This window comes from Hyperolius riggenbachi, chromosome 2 (genome assembly GCF_040937935.1).
Source record: "Hyperolius riggenbachi isolate aHypRig1 chromosome 2, aHypRig1.pri, whole genome shotgun sequence".
Lineage (NCBI taxonomy): Eukaryota > Metazoa > Chordata > Amphibia > Anura > Hyperoliidae > Hyperolius > Hyperolius riggenbachi.
In genome coordinates this window covers 253,130,691-253,149,314 of record NC_090647.1, presented here as the reverse complement: position 1 = coordinate 253,149,314, position 18,624 = coordinate 253,130,691, and the positions used below count along the sequence as shown (strand labels likewise).

At 42.8% G+C, this 18,624-nt stretch overlaps 1 protein-coding gene across 1 annotated transcript in view; it reads right to left on the bottom strand.

Moving 5' to 3' along the window:
- Positions 1–643: 643 nt before the first annotated feature.
- Positions 644–18,624, bottom strand: part of DHX33 (DEAH-box helicase 33) — a 29,303-nt gene continuing 11,322 nt past the window's right edge. Inside the window, exons 5-12 of the mRNA XM_068268524.1 lie at positions 17,268–17,453; positions 17,048–17,159; positions 13,886–14,045; positions 12,494–12,582; positions 7,015–7,142; positions 5,078–5,281; positions 4,050–4,136; positions 644–1,844 (exon numbers count right to left, since the gene is read on the bottom strand). Of these exons, the coding sequence (XP_068124625.1) occupies positions 1,536–1,844; positions 4,050–4,136; positions 5,078–5,281; positions 7,015–7,142; positions 12,494–12,582; positions 13,886–14,045; positions 17,048–17,159; positions 17,268–17,453 (1,275 nt within the window). The 3' untranslated portion in view covers positions 644–1,535. The remainder of the gene's footprint in view (positions 1,845–4,049; positions 4,137–5,077; positions 5,282–7,014; positions 7,143–12,493; positions 12,583–13,885; positions 14,046–17,047; positions 17,160–17,267; positions 17,454–18,624) is intronic.

The window sequence follows — 18,624 nt, the reverse complement described above, 5'->3', positions numbered from 1 at the left end:
AACTGTCATCCAGTCTAAGTCTTCACACTTCTGACGCCAGTAATTAACAGCTGCTGAATTTACTATAATAGTGCTTAGACTTGCTGTTGCTATGCATTACATTACGATGGGAGATGGGTATCTAGACCAGTGGTTCCCAACCTTTTCCGGCCCGGGGAACACTTTCTGACCAAATTTTTCTCCGGGGAACGGCGGGGAGGGGGGACGGGGGCGGCGCGGGTGTTTGCGCGACCTAGTGGACAGTGCCGTGCGCAGCAGGCTATGGGGGGGGGGGGGGCTGGGGTGCGGCTGCATAGCTAGCATAGTTGCCCCAGTATAGGGAGTTTAGTTGCCCCAGTATGGCTAGTATAGTTACCCCAGTATAGTGCCCCAGTATAGCTAGTATAGTGCCCCAGTATAGCTAGTATAGTCCCAGTATGGATAGGTAGTGCCCCAGTATAGTGCCCAGTATGGGTAGGTAGTGCCCCAGTATAGCCAGTAAAGTGCCTAGTATAGTTACCTTATCATGAGCGGGCGGCCGCTTGTCCGATTAGATTCCCCCGTAGCAGCCGCTCTCCTCTGTGGCATCTATTACAGCAACGCGTGCTCGGCGGCTGCTGTGATGAGCAGGAAGCGGTACAGCGGCTTCCTGTAGCGGCGATATGCATCGCCGTTACCATGGAAACCGCTGTACCGCTTCCTGGTCATCACAGCAGCCGCCGAGCGGACAAGCGGCCGCCCGCTCATGATAAGGTGACAGGAGCCGCAGCCGCGGGGAGGATCGAGAGGCCAGACCTGAACGGCACACCAGGCAACATCCCGCGGCACACTAGTGTGCCGCGGAACACCGGTTGAAAAACGCTGATCTAGACAATAGTGGGTGGTTCTGCATTACTCAGAGTGAAGCAATTTCACTCAAAAAAAAAAAATCACTATTGTGATTGACAGAAGGCAGCAGCCAGAAATCTTCACCCCATTCTGAGCCTGATGCGGATGCCTGATAGCTGTACACAAGGTGCCTCAAATTAGATGGTGTTTTTTAAATTAAGAACAAAAAGGTACTGTAGTCATGTGATCTGATTGATAAATCAATCACTATGGCTATATCGTTGCCTTATTACATTGGACGTGTAGCAATTGATTAGGGAACTGTCAAGTTTTGTCGTAATACAACTGCTACTTACGGGTTGTTATGTATAGTGGCTATACAATAAGCCTTGGTTGCATGCCTACTGTTCAGAAGTGGTTATAATGAGAAGATCATAAATTAGCTGGCATATCAACACAAAAACAGGAATAATGTACATACATTATATAATAAGATCAAATTATTATTTTTTTACATTGTTCTTTGCCAAGCTTGGCATGTCACTTCAGCAAACACAAACTTAACAGCATTGATAGAACAATCCAGTCTTCCTTATTAGAGCACACAATGACTTCATCATAATTGTTAGCTCTGTAAATTGTGTGATATTAAGTTTGTTTGGATAAATGTTCACCAGTTTAGTGTAAACCATCCGATGGAAACCAAGGAGGAAAAAAAAAAAAAAAAACTAATTTTTAGAAGATTTTAACTTTCTTCTGAAATATTCAGGGGCTGCTTCAAATAGCCAGTCTGCATCTACCACACACAGGTCCCTCATATAGCACTTTGATGTGTGGAGGAGTTCATTGTAAATGACACAGGCGGGTTTGCAGTGGAAGAGTACAGAGGATGGATGAATAGCCACAGGCTGATGGGTCTCCACAGTGGTGTATGTTCCATCTGGCTGCAGCTCAGCTGCATTCATGAAGAGGCCATGGGCCAAGCACTGCCGAATATTACGGGTGTCTGTTCTGGAGGACTCTATTGGCATGGACATCTGCATGTTAAAAGAGAAAGAACAAAAGGAAAAATTGTCAAATATGGATGGTCTACTGGGGAGGTCTGCAAAATAAATACTAGAATTAGCTTTGCTTACATAGTTACCTAACATGTCCCTCGTAGACTTAAATAAAATATTGTTTAGTATACTGAAGCTCCAGTTAGGATTAGAGTGGTGGAGAGGAAGAATCTGTTAGGTGTTAAAGAAAACCTGTAACGAAAAAAACCTCCCCTGGGGCGTACTCACCTCGGGTGGGGGAAGCCTCCGGATCCTATTGAGGCTTCCCCCGTCCTCCTTGGTCCCACGGCGGCGGCAATAAAGCTCCCTTTACCTTCCCGGCTCCAGTGCAGTATCGGCTCTCCACTCGGAGATAGGCGGAAATAGCCGATCGCTGTCGGGCCGCTCTACTGCGCAGGCGCAAGTCTCCTGCACCTGCGCAGTAGAGCGGACCCGACAGAGATCGGCTATTTTCGCCTATCTCCGTGCGGAGAGCCGCAACAGCGCCCCCGCTGGAGCCAGGAAAGGTAAATAAATCAGCACTTATCAGGCTTGTCGAGGGAGGATTCCGGGACACTTTGGGGGAGCCAGCGCTGGACTGCCTACAGCTACAGGAGTGGGGGAAGCCTCATTGGGACCCTGATGCTTCCCCCTCCCAAGGCGAGTACCCCCCAGGGGAACTTTTTTTTGTTACAGGTTCTCTTTAAGCTCTGCACACAATGTACATGATTATCGGCCCGAAGAAGTCACCTTTGATAAGAAACTAGCATGTGTATGGTGGCCCCAGATCAGTCACAAAGAGATCCAGACTGGCGGATCATTTTGACTAAGCGCAGGCCGACCTTGTACTTAGACCTAGTCATCCTGCCCTCTCTTGTCACGTGCTGCCCTGTTGCCCCCTACTCTCCATCCATAGATTTGGAACACAAAGCTAGCCTGCAGGAGTTGACACCGAACTGTTGCCAGAGGGATAGTGTTACGGTCCCTGTGGGTGACAGTAATTGTGCATGTGTACGCACCTTTACTGCTGTGTCTCTGCCAAAGCAAGTTCCCTAACGTATGTTCCAGGACGGTATGGGGCCCTGCTTTAAGCTGAAATTTCAGCTGACCTTAATAGCTTGGATTCTCTCTGTATTCCTAGAAATGAGTTTGTAATGCTATCTCCAAAAAAATATACAAAAATGACAATACAGGGAGAGGGAACAGAGGTCTTGCTCAAAGTACCTCTAATTGTCATCATGGTAGGGGGAAGGAAAAAAAAAAAAAAGTAAAACTTTTACCCATGGAGACACTATTATAAAAGTTTGAGGTCATAAAGGAGCTTAACCCTCTGAAGAATGTAGTTTTCAGCAGCAAATCCTCAAGTGAGAGAGAGACAGAGAGACTTGCAGCGCACAGAGTACCTTGACATGAACGGATACATTTTTAATGCACATGCGTCATCCAGTTAATTAATTAAATTGAAGTCCAAGCAAGAAGATGCAACGGAGAGAAGCCTGACAGGGCTGCTCAGACAACTACACATGGAAAAGGACATCGTCAACTGTAAGAAATAAAGGGCAGTGCTGAACTAGTAAATGCTAGCCTGTTTTTTATGTTTAATAAAGCTTTAAAGTGTACCTGCGATGTGGTAAAATGAATTATTTATACTTACCTTTATTTCCTCCAACCCCATGTAGTCTGTGGGCTCCATCACCATCCTCCCCTGCCCCTCCGTTGTCCCGTGGTCACATCTGGTAGTTCGGCCAGTCGTGCTATTCTGCGCATGCGCAGAAGAGTGTGACTGTCCAAATTACCTGAGGTGACCACAAGTCACCCGAGTGGCCATGGAGAACGACAATGGAGCCCACAGACAACATGGGGCTGGAGGAAGCCCCAGGTAAGTAAAAATATTGCACTATAACCCATCCAAGGTTTCATTTAAGAACTGTTCAGTCCTCCTGACAATAACAAGAGGAGGAAGACTCCTTTGTGAAGACTGTTTACTGCTGATTTTCTAAAGCGTTATAACATTGATTATGTAAATTAGCATTTGGCACTTGTGTACTGGAGACAGTCATGCAAAACGGGAGAAAAAGAAACTAGTGGAATGTTTAAACTTTGGAAGATGGTGCTACTTCTGTATTTATGCACAGAGAACTAACCATCATTATATTTAGGAACACTAGTGTAATAATGGTAGACTCAACAAGAAGGGAGACATACCTTTATACAAATATCTCTCAGCTGAGAACGAACCTCTGAAACCAACATCATATTTCTGCCATTTATGAAATTTTCACGACACCACTCCTAAAATAGAATGTAAAGTCTTATGTTAATTATGCAATTAAAAAACACATCTTCTTTTGGAAAATAATACTGCAGTGAAACAGCGATAGTAATAAGGAAGGCCGAGTGGCCAGTTAAGTGAAGAAACGCTCATTTTAAACATACAACCACGAGGAAAGATACCCCACATGTAATATGTTTGAAACAAAGACACCTTTACTTCACATATCCTATGGTAAAGCATCCCTAAAGAGTCACTCTTTAAAGGGAACCTGAAGTAAGGGGGATATGGAAGTAGTCATATTTATGCCCTTTTAAAGGATACCTTAGCACAAAATAAAATTAAAAACAGGGGGAGCAGGCAGGTTTAGTGGGCCCTCCTCATGCCCACCGCTCCCTCCGTTCTCCACCGCCTCCCTTCCAGTACAGCCTAACGACCCCCAAACTTACTTCCTGGTCGGGGTGGTGGCGGCTGACTGCCCCCGTTTTCAATTTCACTTTGTGCTAAGGTATCCTTTAAGCAATACCAGTTGCCTAGCAGTCCTGCTGATCTCTTTGGCTACAGTAGTGTCACAATCACAAACATGAAACAAGCATGCAGCTAATCTTGTCAGATCTATGTAAGAAGCACCTGATCTGCGTAGGCTTATTCAGAGTCTATTGCTAAAAGTATTAGAGGCAGAGGATCAACAGGATTGCCAGGCAACTGGTATTGTTAAAATTGAAGTACACTCATGAAGCAATGTTACCAGATATACATGTAATTCATTTGTTTTTGCTTGCTGTACTGAATGTTATCTGCACATAAAAATGTTTTCTTGATAAAGGAGCATTAAAAGACCACTTTCAGGTGCAAGTTGCTTTTAAAATGTCCAACACTTCTTCTTACCAGCTGAGGGTATGTTTTATTGTTCATTAATAAAGACAGTATGATATGGAGGACGTTTTGGAGAGACACTTGCCTTGTTTTTCCCCAAGCTTTTGAATGCACGATAGACATTAAGCAAAGTGATGTGGTCTCCCTCACTAGATATGAACTTCTTGCGAGCTGCCTGCACCTCATCTCGTTTAGCAGGAGGATTGTGGAGAACACTGTCCACCGAAAGTAGAGCCACAATAGTTAGGATCTCTTCAGTACAATGAAATTTTGGAGAAAGGAGGATGGTCTGAAAGAAAATAAGACATTTTATAGTCTCTTTTTGTAGTTGAAATTATTATTATTATTTTTTTTACTATTTATATAGCGCCAGCATCTTATGCAGAGCATTTCGGAGTGCATTTGTTGCCTTATATAAGTCCCTATGCCCCAATCTGCCTCCTCAATCTTCACCCTGTGTGGCATGTCCCTGGTTGAATGGGAGACAAGTACGGTCTGCCCGTCTTCAGTTATACCCAGGCCTTAATGCGCAAGGACTGAAGGCCATAAGGTAATGGTACTACCAGTTCCCACTAAACAATGATTGAGCCAACAAATATAGTTACACAGTTCTGAGTCATACACAGATATCAAATGACAGTCGATTATAATTATAAGCACTCTCAAAGTCAGCAAGCCAAAGGTCATATACATGTTTCAGATGGTAGTGAATCCTAATTGTAGGCAATCTCAAAGTCAGCAAGCCAGGAGTCATACACATATGTGAGACAAGAACAGGAGTAGATAGAGTTGTCATACAGACAAGTGTAAGTCCAGGCAGCAGGCAATAGTCAGTGTAAATAACAGGAGGCAACAGCAAGAGAAGCCCAGCAGCTAGCTCTAGCGACTTAATGCTATCACAGGCAACCAACAACTGTGCCATCCTCACTTGAATACTTACAACAGTCAATGAGGAAGTCTAACAACTGCTGCCAGCCAATGGAAAGCCAGACCTGTCTCTAGTGATTGACTCAGCACAAGTCAACCACTTCCTGGTTAAGAGAAGAGTGTATGCCAAGTGTCCCTGTTGCCCACAGGACCTGTGCAGTCGCCAAACCCACATGGAGAGCCGTGTCCCCATCCACGCTGACCCGCAGAGACCCCTGCTCTGTTGTTGGATCCAGACTGGGGTGAAAATGACAGCATTGAACAAGTCACATTTCTCACCGTCTATCGCAGACATTCTTAAAGTTTACCTGAGGCAAATACTTTTTAGTTAAATGGAACACAGAGGCATGTTCACTGCCTAATGTCATACTTCTGTATCCCCTTCGAGACACACTCCGTGTCCCCTGCATATCAACCGACAAGCATCTTGTCAGTAGAAAATCTCCACCAAGGAAGAGGGGAGGTAGACAAACCCCAATCCAATAGCTGACCCAGCTTGGCCTCTAAATGATAATGCCAGAGGCCAGGGAGACCAATACAACCCTGCAAACTTCAAACTACTCCTATATTAAACCTGGACTCTAACTTATGGAACTCAATTTTAATGGACATTGCAATCCCAATTTAGTTTCTATTATGTTATAAATACAGCAAAAAAATGAAAAATAATGTGCAGTGAAGAGAGGTGATTAGAAAGTAGCATTTATCACCATTTATAGTAAATGTTGAAGAATATGATGTTATGCCTCTAGAATTGAGGTAAAAACTGTATCCTTTATACATTAAACGCTACAAAATTCTATAGAAGGACTTGACAGTACTGATCAATAGCAAGGTTAGTCTATTGATTTTATTTATTTACATGGGTGATACAAAAGAAGCACAAGTTGGTTCCTTAAATAAATGATGGAATAATTGCAAAAACTGTAATATGGTTAATTCCTATATTGCATCTTGTTAAAATCAGAAACCATTAATTCAGAGTGTCAAATATGTAATACAAATTAAAATCAGGAAAAGACAAATACATTTTCAGACCACTGTAATTTCATTAGCAATGCAGGAGAGAAGGTTATAGTGATGCATTTAAGTTACCTTAGAAAACCTGGGCTCCAGAGGAAAAGAAGCCATCTTTCTGCCAAGTGGTGTGAGGATGACCTGGTCTTCTCTTCTCTCTATAGCTCCAAGGAGGTCCAGCTGATCAACAGCAGCACGTATGGAGTCTGACAAAAAAATAAAAATAAACAACAAATCTGCAGTAAAGCAGTTTTTAAGGGATGTTCAATTTCACAGTAGTGTTCACCTTTGTGTCACACAATGACTCTTTTTTTTGACAATAGTTAAAGAAAGCAAATTCAAAGGTGAAGTGGAAATTTGTTCAAAACTAGTTAGGCTAGAAACCCACTAGGAGCGATTTCTAATCGCTAGTGATTTGAAAAAGCTCTGGCTAATGCAATGCTATGGGGGATTTTTTATAAAATCACATCGCTCAAGTGGGATCACACCCATAGCATTACATTAGCAAGAGCTTTCAAATCACAAAGCGCTCAGAAAATCGCTCCTAGTGGGTTTCTGGCCTAACTTAGTTAAAGGGGAAGTATATTCAGCTTACAAAGCATCATAGATCAAAATTAGTTCTTCAACCTTAGTGAAAAATCTGCCACATTGATTTTTGCCTCCACCCATTCTCCACGTGTTGTGTATTGGCTCCCTTTATTCAATGGTGAATCTTCCAGAGACAGGTAACAGGAATACAATGACAACATAGCTACCCATTTTTTGTTCTCCATATTTAAAAAATACAATCACCACTTTTATAATGACTGACTTACAAAAAAGCAATTACCTAAGATTATATTTTGGTTTCCTACAATTGAGCTAAACTGGTGATCTGCAGCTCCAGTCACTTGAATGGCGTAATGGGTCATCAGTCGCAATCTTTACTTCTCGTTGGAAAAAATAGAAGGACTGGAAATGACTTCAGTGCTAGACAGTGGGCTGCATATGGCCACTTCCTAAACTGGCAATCTACAGCAATAATGGTAAACAGGGTTGTTTGACCACCTCTGCTATACTGAACTATATGGTACTGGTCACAAGGAAAGTGGAGGATGTCGTTTCTTTAGGGTGGTGATCAATCTGCAGAAATAATGACACCTTTCTGGTGAAATGCAGATGACCATCTTTATAAACAATCTATCAAAATAAAAGAACCTCAGACTGAAGCTACACAGACAAGTAAACTTTAGCAATGCAAGGCCTCCTACCAAAAATAAAGTAGATTATTTATTTATATTTATTGTATTTATAAAGCGCCAACATATTACGCAGCGCTGGACATTAGTTTAGGTTACAGACAATATTTAGGGGTGACATACAGCAAAATGACAATACATGAATACAAGAAGGACCAGATCACGCAGCACAGTATGAGTACCAGGTAATGCTTAGTCAGTCACTGGATGGGAGCATGGAGATTAGGCAAGTTAGGTTCACTCAGATGCATAGCATTGGTGCACAGTAATGGAGGTGCATGATCAGGTAGGACACAAAAAGGTCAGTCAATGAAGAAAAGGGGGAGGCGGCACTAGTTGCTAATAGCAGCCTTAGTGGGGGTCAGTGGCAAAAGGCTTAGTGTGTCTCCGGACAATAGCAGGTGTATGCAGCAGACAAAGTAGCAAAGTAGAATCCGGGCACCAATAAGCTGCAGAATCCACGTTTATTTCATCCCCACATACAGACAGACAAGGGTGCACAGGGCTGATCTGACAGCTGTTTCAAAAGCACAAAAACACTTGCTTCCTCAGTGGAGGAAGCAAGTGTTTTTGTGCTTGTGAAATGGCTGTTAGACCAGCCCTGTGCACCCTTGTCTGTCTATATGTTGGGATGAAATAAACGTGGATTCTGCAGCTTATTGTTGCCCGGATTCTACTTTGCTACTTTGTCTGCTGAGGACACAAAAGGAGGAGGTCCCTGCCCAATGGCTTACAATCTAGAGGGAGAGGTAAGGACACAAAAGGTAGGGGACCAGAGTTCAGCTGTGGGTTTAGAGCACTTGTGAGGGGTAGTAGGCCAGAGTGAAAAGGTGAGTTTTGAGGGCCTTCTTGATGTTGAAGGAGGGGGCTGCCCTAATGGGTGGAGGTAGGGAGTTCCATAGTGTTGGAGAAGCTCTTAAGGAAGTCCTGGAGGCGTGCATGGGACTGGGTGATGCGGGGGGCGGTTAGGCAAAGTTCATTGGAAGAGCGGAGTGAGCGGCTAAGTGTGTACCTCTTAGTAAGATCGGAAATGTAGGTTGGACAGGTTTTGTGGACAGATTTGTAGGTCAGACACAGTATCTTGAATCTGATTCTGGACTGGATAGGAAGCCAGTGGAGGGATTCAAGGAGTGGATCCGCCGTGGTGGAGCGATGGGAGCAGTCAAGAATTTATGATGGACTGCAGTGGGGCTGTTCAGGTCATAGGGAGACCAGACAGCAGGGAATTGCAGTAGTCAAGGCGGGAAATTATGAGGGCATGGATGAGGAGTTTGGTGGTGGCAGAGGTCAGGAAAGGGCGAATCTTACAGATGTTACGAAGGTGGAAGTTGCAGGACTTTGTGAGGTTTTGGATGTGGGGAGTGAAGGAGAGTGCGGAGTCCAGGGTGACACCTAGACAGCAGGCTTGAGAGGTAGGGCGAATGGTATTGTGGTTAACAGTGACATGCACATCTGGGAGTTTCATGGATGGCCGGGGTGGGAAGATCATAAATTCCGTTTTTGTCTAGATTTAGTTTCAGGAACCTAGCGGACATCCAGGAGGAGATGGCTGATAGGCAGGAGGAGACCTTGTCCATGGTAGTGGTGGATATGTCAGAGGTGTGGAGGTAGACCTGGGTATCATCTGCATACAGATGATAGTTAAATCCCATGGAGGAGATAACCTTGCCAATGGAGGATGTGTATAGGGTGAACAGTAGGGGGCGAAGGACCGAACCTTGGGGGACTCCCACCGAGAGGTGGTTTGGGGTGGACGAGGACTCATTGAAGGCAGTCGTGAAGGAGCGGTTGGAGAGGTACGACGAAAGCCAGGACAGGGCGAGATTGTGAATGCCCATGGACTGGAGGAGTAGGGGATGATCTACTGTGTCAAAAGCTGCTGAAGGGTCAAGGAGGAGAATGGAGTATTTACCTTCAGCTTTAGCTAAGGCAAGGTCATTGACCACTTTGGTGAGAGCAGTTTCGGTTGAGTGGGCAGCAGGGCTGTGGAGTCGGTCCAAAAATCCACCGACTCCGAAGTTTAGGATTCCACCGACTCCTCGACTCCGACTCCTCATTTGCATATTACAATTTTGTTGATTAAAAGTATGTAACATGAAATTCGTCTCTTAACTGCCAACGCTTAGGAATTTTGCAAGACAACTGAAGTGAGAAGGATATGTAGACTACTATATTTATTCCCTTTAGACTAAAACTAGTCCTTGGTAAGAGTACTTGTAAAAGGAACAAACCGGAACAAAGAACATCTATCAGGCCCTAGGCAATGTAAGTGTGGATACATGTAAGAATGATGTGCAGGTACTCTGCAGGTGAATGAGGAGATTGTAAACAGACAACACCTCTGTGTTCAATGTGCACAGCATTCTCAGTGGATTCCCTGCAGCTCTGTGGGGAGTGCATATGTAGAGTATAGTACTACTGTGTAACAAAGTAAACCTGAGACAGATGAAATTAAAGTTTTATACATACCTGGGGCTTCCCCCAGCCGCCTTCAGGATAATCAGTCCCTTGTTGTCCTCCTCCACCACCTGGATCTTCTGCTATGAGTCCAGGTACTTGAGCCAGTCGGGCGTAGTGCGCATGCACACACTCCGCCGCCAGGAGCATACTACACCTGTGCAGCACTATTGCGCAGGTGCAGAATGTTCCTGGCTGTGGGAGCGGCATGCAGCCGGACATCGTTGACTGGCTGAATTACCAGGACTCATAGCAGAAGATCCGGGTGGTGGAGGACAGCGAGGGACTGATTAGCCTGAAGGGGGCTGGAGGAAGCCCCAGGTATGTATAAAACTTTACTTTTCATCCGTCTCAGTTACTCTTTAATTTGTAGTCACCAAACCAAATTTTAACAACATATCAAATTATTTGATTTCATCAGCAAAGGGAGTGCATACATTTGCATAAATCAGCATCAATGCAGAATTATTTCCATCGCATTGACCATCTCTATTAGTGACACGGCTACACATCAGGCTTTATTCTTACAGCATAGATGTTATTTAGTATATATAAGAGATTCCTGTGTACACATCATATATACAGTCACAATCAGATATGTATATCTGACCTTAAAAATACGGGGACTGCTTTATTGAAGCAGCACAAGTAACTAATTTTGATTGGTTTATTTCATTTTTGTGGACTAAGCACAGCTATTACTGTATATATACATTATTTTTAATGACTATTATCTGAGAAATAGAACATTTTATCATATTTTCTATTTTAATTACAGTTACAAATTCATTAGGAGTCGGAGTCGGTGCATTTTTTCCCCGACTCCGACTCCAGGCACCCAAAATTGCCCGACTCCACGACTCCGACTCCACAGCCCTGGTGGGCAGGCCAGAATCCAGATTGCAGTGGGTCTAGCAGTGAGTCGGCATTGAGGTACTGGGTCAGGCGTTTGTGAACCAGACGCTCAAGGAGTTTTAAGGCAAAGGGAAGGAGAGAGATAGGACGGTAGATCCGAGTGTAATACTTTCTCTGTTTGTTGCTTAATTCACAGTTTTACAGAACTAGAAACATTGTAGAGCGTTTATTGAAAACAAACTTACCATCTCTGCAAAGGAGATGCAATGTAAGTAAATGGAGACACCAGACTAGTTTCCTGGTTTTTACAAAATTAAAAAGACATTGCTAAGCAAATAAACACCTGCACTGGCTTAGATGAGGATCTAATGATTAGATATGCTCTGGCCTACTATAACAGCGCAGTTTAAAGGACAACTTTATGGAGGCTGCCATATTTATTTCCTTTTAAGCAATACCAGTTACCTGGCTATCCTGCTGATCCTTTGCCACTAATACTTGTAGCCATAGACCCTGAACAAGCATGCAACAGATTAGGTGTTTCTGACATTATTGTCAGATATGACAAGATTAGCTGCATGCTTGTTTCTGGTGTTGTTCAGACACTACTGCAGCCAAATAGATCAGCAGGGCTATCAGGTAACTGGTATTGTTTGAATAAATATGGCAGCCTCCATATTCTTCTTACTACAGTTGTCCTTAAAAAATATTTATTAAAGTGAACCTGAACATAGCATACAAAAAAGCTATGAGAGTGTTCTCATCACAAAGACAATTCCACAAGTACATTTTGCTTGCACCTTTCATAGATGAGCAGGATTCAATTAATATAGCAATCTGAAACATGCTATGTCATGCTAAACTGTTAGTACTCTTATCTTTAGACAGTCAAGCAAAGAAAACTAGATCCAAGTTTATGTATTCAGTACCATTATTTTGGACAGATGCTTTTGGAGCTTCACAATCATTTTTAGTATAATGAAAAGTATAACATGCTTTGCACACACCTGGTGAAGGTTTGGACATGAAGTCAAATGTAAAAACATTTGGAACTCGCAGGACAAGAAGTTGCAACATCACACTGGCCAAATTGCACCTGCACAAAACACACACAGTCTAGTCATAAAAAAAAATAAATAAAAAAAAATAAAATTCACAACCTTATTGTTTCCACATTTTATTTTCTATTTTGTAGTATATACAGGCGCTGATCCAAACTTTATCTCATGTGTATGTTCCACCAGCTGCTCAGGATCAACCACATCCACAATCGGTTTCAAGGAAAATGCATACAAATCCACAACGCTTGGTACTCAAATCGGCATATGCAGTAACCCCACAGTGCTCAAAAGCATATTTCCACAGTGACCATCACCAGAAATAAATCGAGAAAGGTCACTTCTCCATCCAAAAATCACATAAACATTTATTAGAAGCTGAATCTTCATCACATATACAATGATTTACTTCCAGGGTCCTTTTGACAGGGACCCTTAGTAGTTAAAAGCATATAGTGTAACCCAGTACACAATTAAAATCCAAAAAACGATCTCATATAAGTTGCCCAGTCTCCAGTTCTGCTAAATGTGTACTGGTTTACACTATATGCTTTTAACTACTAAAGGTCCCTGTCAAAAGGACCCTGAAAGTAAGTCATTGTATATGTGATGTAGATTCAGCTTCTAATAAATGTTTATGTGATTTTTGGATGGAGAAGTGACCTTTCTCGATTTATTTCTGGTGATGGTCACTGTGGAAATATGCTTTTGAGCACTGTGGGGTTACTGCAGATGCTGATTTGAGTACCAAGCGCTGTGGATTTGTATGCATTTTATTTTCTATGCCTATGAAAACTAAAACAATACTGGCAGACATTGGCTCAATGTTATACAATCACATGACCACTTATAAAAGCCCATTCACACTAGGGAGATTAGCAGGGGCTTTTGAAAGTGCTAGCACAATAGTAAGTATAGGGCAGTGATCTCACTGCTGCTATTGCAGCTGATCGTGGGCGATTTGCGATTAGCGGCAATAGCCAAACGCGTTACCTGCAGCTTTTTTTGGCGATTCAGGAGTGATCGTGATTAGCATGCTATAAAATCGCTAATCACGATCACGCCAAGAATGCGTATTTGTCCAGTGATTTTTCCGGGTTAAATCACGGAAAAAAAAATCACCTGTGCAAAATGGTAGCGCTAAGAGCTACCGTTTTGCGCTTTTATTTGTGAATGGGCCCTAACTTGTGAATATGCCAATAAATGCTGTAGGCTGCTATAAGCTAAAGAAGAAAAAAAGTTTAAAATAGTTTTATCCAAAATACAATTCATAGTGCTTTTCTTTAAATAACCAAGTCATCCTTTTTATGTAGTCTGGTAATATATGACTTCAAAGTTTACCTCTGTATTTCTGGAATTGTCATCTTCTCAAACTTCTCAAACTCGTCCTCTGTATAGAGTCTATAGCATATCCCACTGTCTTCTCTGCCTGCCCTCCCTGTGCGTTGCCAAGCCTGGGCCTTTGAGATCTTCTGCACTGCCAGCACTTCAAGACCACTGTCTGTGTGACCAGAAACATTTTGTTAAAGTCATTAAAAAAAAAAAAGCCAGTGACACAGTCTTTAACTGTGTTAACTGTGTACGGATTTCTCCGCCCCTTTTTCCATCCTTTCACCCCCAGGGACGGAGAAATCCGTACTTTGCGCACTCCCGCCGCTGTCCGCGTTCCCGCTCGTAAACACGCCGCCCGCCGCTAGTAAACACGCCGCCGCCCGCTCGCCCAGAGATCAACGAACGGGAAAATCCATTCCCGTTCGTTGATCTAAGCCCCGCAATGACCTGCTGCCGCTCGGCTGAGCAGCGCGATCATTGTGAAAAAATAACAAAGTCCCAGCCTCTTTCTACTTCCTGCAAGAGTCCGGAAGGACGCTTGCAGGTAGCATGAAACAAATTGGTAATGTTGCCATCTTGTGGCCAAATAGTAAAACTACACCCTAACCATTTTCTACACACAAATAAACTTGTTTTACACAAAAAATTAACTCCTTACCTCCCACACTCCCCAATTTTTTTTTTTTTGTAATTAAAAAATAAATAAAAAATTTACAATAAAAAAAAAACATAAATAGTTACCTTAGGGACTGAACTTTTTAAATATTTATGTCAAGAGGGTATAACACTGTTACTTTATAAACTATGGGCTTATAATTAGGGATGGACGCAAAACTGAAAAAAAATGCACCTTTATTTCCAACTAAAATATTGGCGGCAAACATTGTGATAGGGACATAATTTAAACGGTTTTATAACCGGGATAAATAGGCATATACATTTAATGGGTTTTAATTACAGTAGCATGCATTATTTAAAAACTATAAAGGGCGAAAACTGAAAAATAATAAATTTTTTCCCACATTTTTTCCTATTTTCCCATTAAAACACATTTAGAATAAAATTATTCTTGGCATAATATCCCACCTAAAGAAAGCCTAATTGGTGGCGAAAAAAACAAGATATAGTTCATTTCATTGCGATAAGTAATGATAAAATTATAGACGAATGAATGGAAGGAGCGCTGAAAGGTGAAAATTGCTCTGGTGGTCAAGGGGAAAAACCCCTCAGTTGGGAAGTGGTTAAAATTCAAGCATAAAGTAACTTCCCTGGTGGTAAGCCCAAATATGCCTCTGGGTTAATTAAAAAGTACCAAAAGTGGCAACCTTGAGCCAAACTCTGAGAACCGGGCGGATGGGGCCATATGCAGGGTGGGCAGTGAAGGGGTGAACAACTCACCTGTGATGATTTGCTCAGCTGCCTGTGCAGGCAGGCAGCTTTTTGACCATTGTTTAGATTTGCATGCTGCAGGACTCTGGAAAGAAGAGCTTCTGTCAGTTCTGCAGCTTGTGCTTGCTGAGGAATTTGCATACGTTGTCATGCAAATTGCCTGGCCACATTCATTGGAGGCGTGTACTATAAGTACTAGGTGTGTCCCACAATGCTTTGCTGTTCATAAGGATTTTGTCCTGTGTAACACTCCTGCCGGGAGTGTCAGCCATGCTCTTTGTTTGAAGATCAGCTTAGAGTAATTCCTGAATCTGCGCTAGGCAGGTTTTCCCTAGTGCAGTTAGGATTGTTTATCTGTTTGTTTGTTCTGTTGCCATTTTCCTGTCCCAACGGTGGTCGACAGGAAATGGTTCTGATCTCTGTTCTTGGAGTATAGCTGGTGCAGCGGTTGCTACCAGCTATCTCTTCTGTTCTGTCTCCTGGGATCGCGCTAGCCACATTTCGCTAGCGCTGGGGATCCTTCTGTTCTGTCTCCTGGGATCGCGCTAGCCACTTTTCGCTAGCGCTGGGGATCCTTCTGTTCTGTCTCCTGGGATCGCGCTAGCCACTTTTCGCTAGCGCTGGGGATCCTTCTGTTCTGTCTCCTGGGATCGCGCTAGCCACTTTTCGCTAGTGCTGTGGATCCTTCTGTTCTGCTACTCTGTACCTGGATCGCACTCGCTTCTCGCTAGTGCTGTGGATCCTATCTCTCGCTTGTCCCTGTTTTCGTGTGTCTGTCTTGTCTGCAACGGACGCTTGCTGGAGGCTCGGTGAGGTAACCGTTAAGCAAGCGTACGCGTCCTCTGTTTCATGTTTGTCTGTCAATGGTTAGGTTAGGCGTGCTTGTCTCTATTGTGCTTATCACGTGGAGACCGCGCATAATCGCGTGCACTGTTGCGAATGAGTGCGGTGTCCGCGGTTAGCTAGCGTTTGTTATTTTCCTTGTTATTCTCATTGTATTATTTGCTGTGCCTTTGCTAACCTCGTATTCTGTTCTGATCTGCCTTGTGTCACGTCTGGCGATCGCACCTCTCGCGTTCCTATTTCATATCTGCTGTTGTGTGTGCGCGGTCGCGGGGTGGCGACTAGATTGGCGCACACACATACAATCTGTCCCTTTGCTCGTTCTCATTCGCAATCGCCTCGATTGCGTTCTGCACTTCGTACAATTCCTGTCTGGCATTTGTGGAGGTACAGAGGATTGGTTCCTCTGCACTCCCCAGCGCCATCTGCCGACAGGAATTTTCCCTCTATGGGTGTGTAGCACCTTTTGCTGGGTGCCTGCAAATATACGCTTGTGGAGGATTTCCGCCGTGTCAGCGCACGCGTTGTGCGCTGATCACGGAGAAAGTTCCACAATCGTTACATCACCTCTCCATGATCTGGCTACACAAGTCTGGTCTTCATCTTCTTAGCACTCGCTCCATAGAGATGGAGCACCTTGGAGGAGAGGTTGAAGATAGGTAGCGTGTCTGTCGGATCCTGTAGAGGCGAGTTGTTCACCCCTTCGCCGCACACTCTGCTTGGGGATGTGTGCCTTCTCTGGCTACCTATACTGGTGTTTTTCTTGAGACTCATCACTTGCTGGCCCAAGTGTAATCGTTTTTTTTTGGCATCAAGCACTTTTACAAATTAACATTTGTGGAATAGTTTTAGTGCTGATAAAGAATCCTATAGCATGATAAAGGGATTTTCTCCAATTTGTATTTCAGATATAATGAATGCATAAACAGAATTGTATACCTGGGTTATACTTCTTTGCTTTCACCATGCCTGTATCTACAACATATTTGATTCCTGTTATGGTGATGGATGTCTCAGCAATATTAGTTGAAAGTATAACCTTGCGATGGTCCTGAAAAACATGAAGAAAACACTTAACAAGCATATGTTTAGATAGCATTAGATACACATGCACAGAATGCTATCACAACTTAGCCTATAGGCTATAACAGATCCTTACCTTGGGTGCATTCTGAAAAACCCTGAACTGTTGGGAGTGTGGTAAAGAAGCATAGAGAGGCATCACTGTCATCTGAGAGCAGCCATCTGGAAGGTGCTTTGCTATGTCTCTGCAGGTCTTAGTCATTGCCTCTATTTCTTCTTGTCCAGTCAGGAACACTAAAATGTCATGGGAAGATGGTGCTTCCTGTAAAAATAATTTACATGCTAAAACTTATCTGTCAAGATCTATTAAAAAATATTTCCTCAGTAGTACAGAAAGCCTTTTACATATTACTGTATACAACATGAGAATGGGAACTATTAATATAAAATATAAAAGTGCAGCATACTGTATTACTGTGTATACTATACAAGTGCCTTAAAGAGACACTGAAGCGAAAAAAAAAATATGATATAATGAATTGGTTGTGTACTATGAATAATTACTAGAAGATTAGCAGCAAAGAAAATATTCTCATACTTTTATTTTCAGGTATATAGTGTTTTTTCTAACATTGCATTATTCTATAATATGTGCAGATTACACAACACTCAGCATTCAAAATGAGTCTTTCAGAGCAGTCTGTGAAGTAATGAACTCTCCTCTGGCAGAGGAAAAGTAAACAGTTAAATTACAGTTGAGATAATAAAAGTCAGAAAACAGCCCTCTCCAGGACTAACTTAGTCGGAGAGCTTAATAGCTTTTTTGCATAGAGATAACAACTGGAGTTTCTCAACTCTTCCTGTACTGGAAACAATTAAGGGGCCCATACACTGAGCCGATTTTCTGGCCGATCGATCCAGATCGATCGATCGATTGAAAATCGGTTGGCCAATCGACCAATCGATGGCCGATTTCGATGGATTTCTGTCGAACTGGCAGGATGGAAAATTTAGGTCGATCTGATGAGATTGCTTATCATTTTGCATTGACCTTAATGGAAATCTGATGGCAAAAAAATGCCATCAGATCGAATTTCAATAGATTTCAAACTGAAATCTATTGGAATTCTATCCTGGTAAAAAATGTTCTAAAAACGCATCAGATAGATCATCAGATGCATTTCTTATCTATCTGCTGCCAATCTGACGAGTGTATGGGCACCTTTAGACTGATGTATCTGATCTTAATGTTTTATTTCTTAGCTGTACTACACATACAAATCATATCATAATTTTTTTTCGCTTCAGTGTCTCTTTAAGAAGGCAAACTGTGCTAACCTGCAAAACTTTCCTATAGTAACAGGAACGTTTTGCATTTCAGCACAGTTTGCCTTCTTAAAACAGAAATTAAATTGTATATGATCCCTTTAGTGACATGGAAGATTGTTTCATTTCTGCTCAGAACAGAGGGTAAAGCCAAGTAAATCATTTCT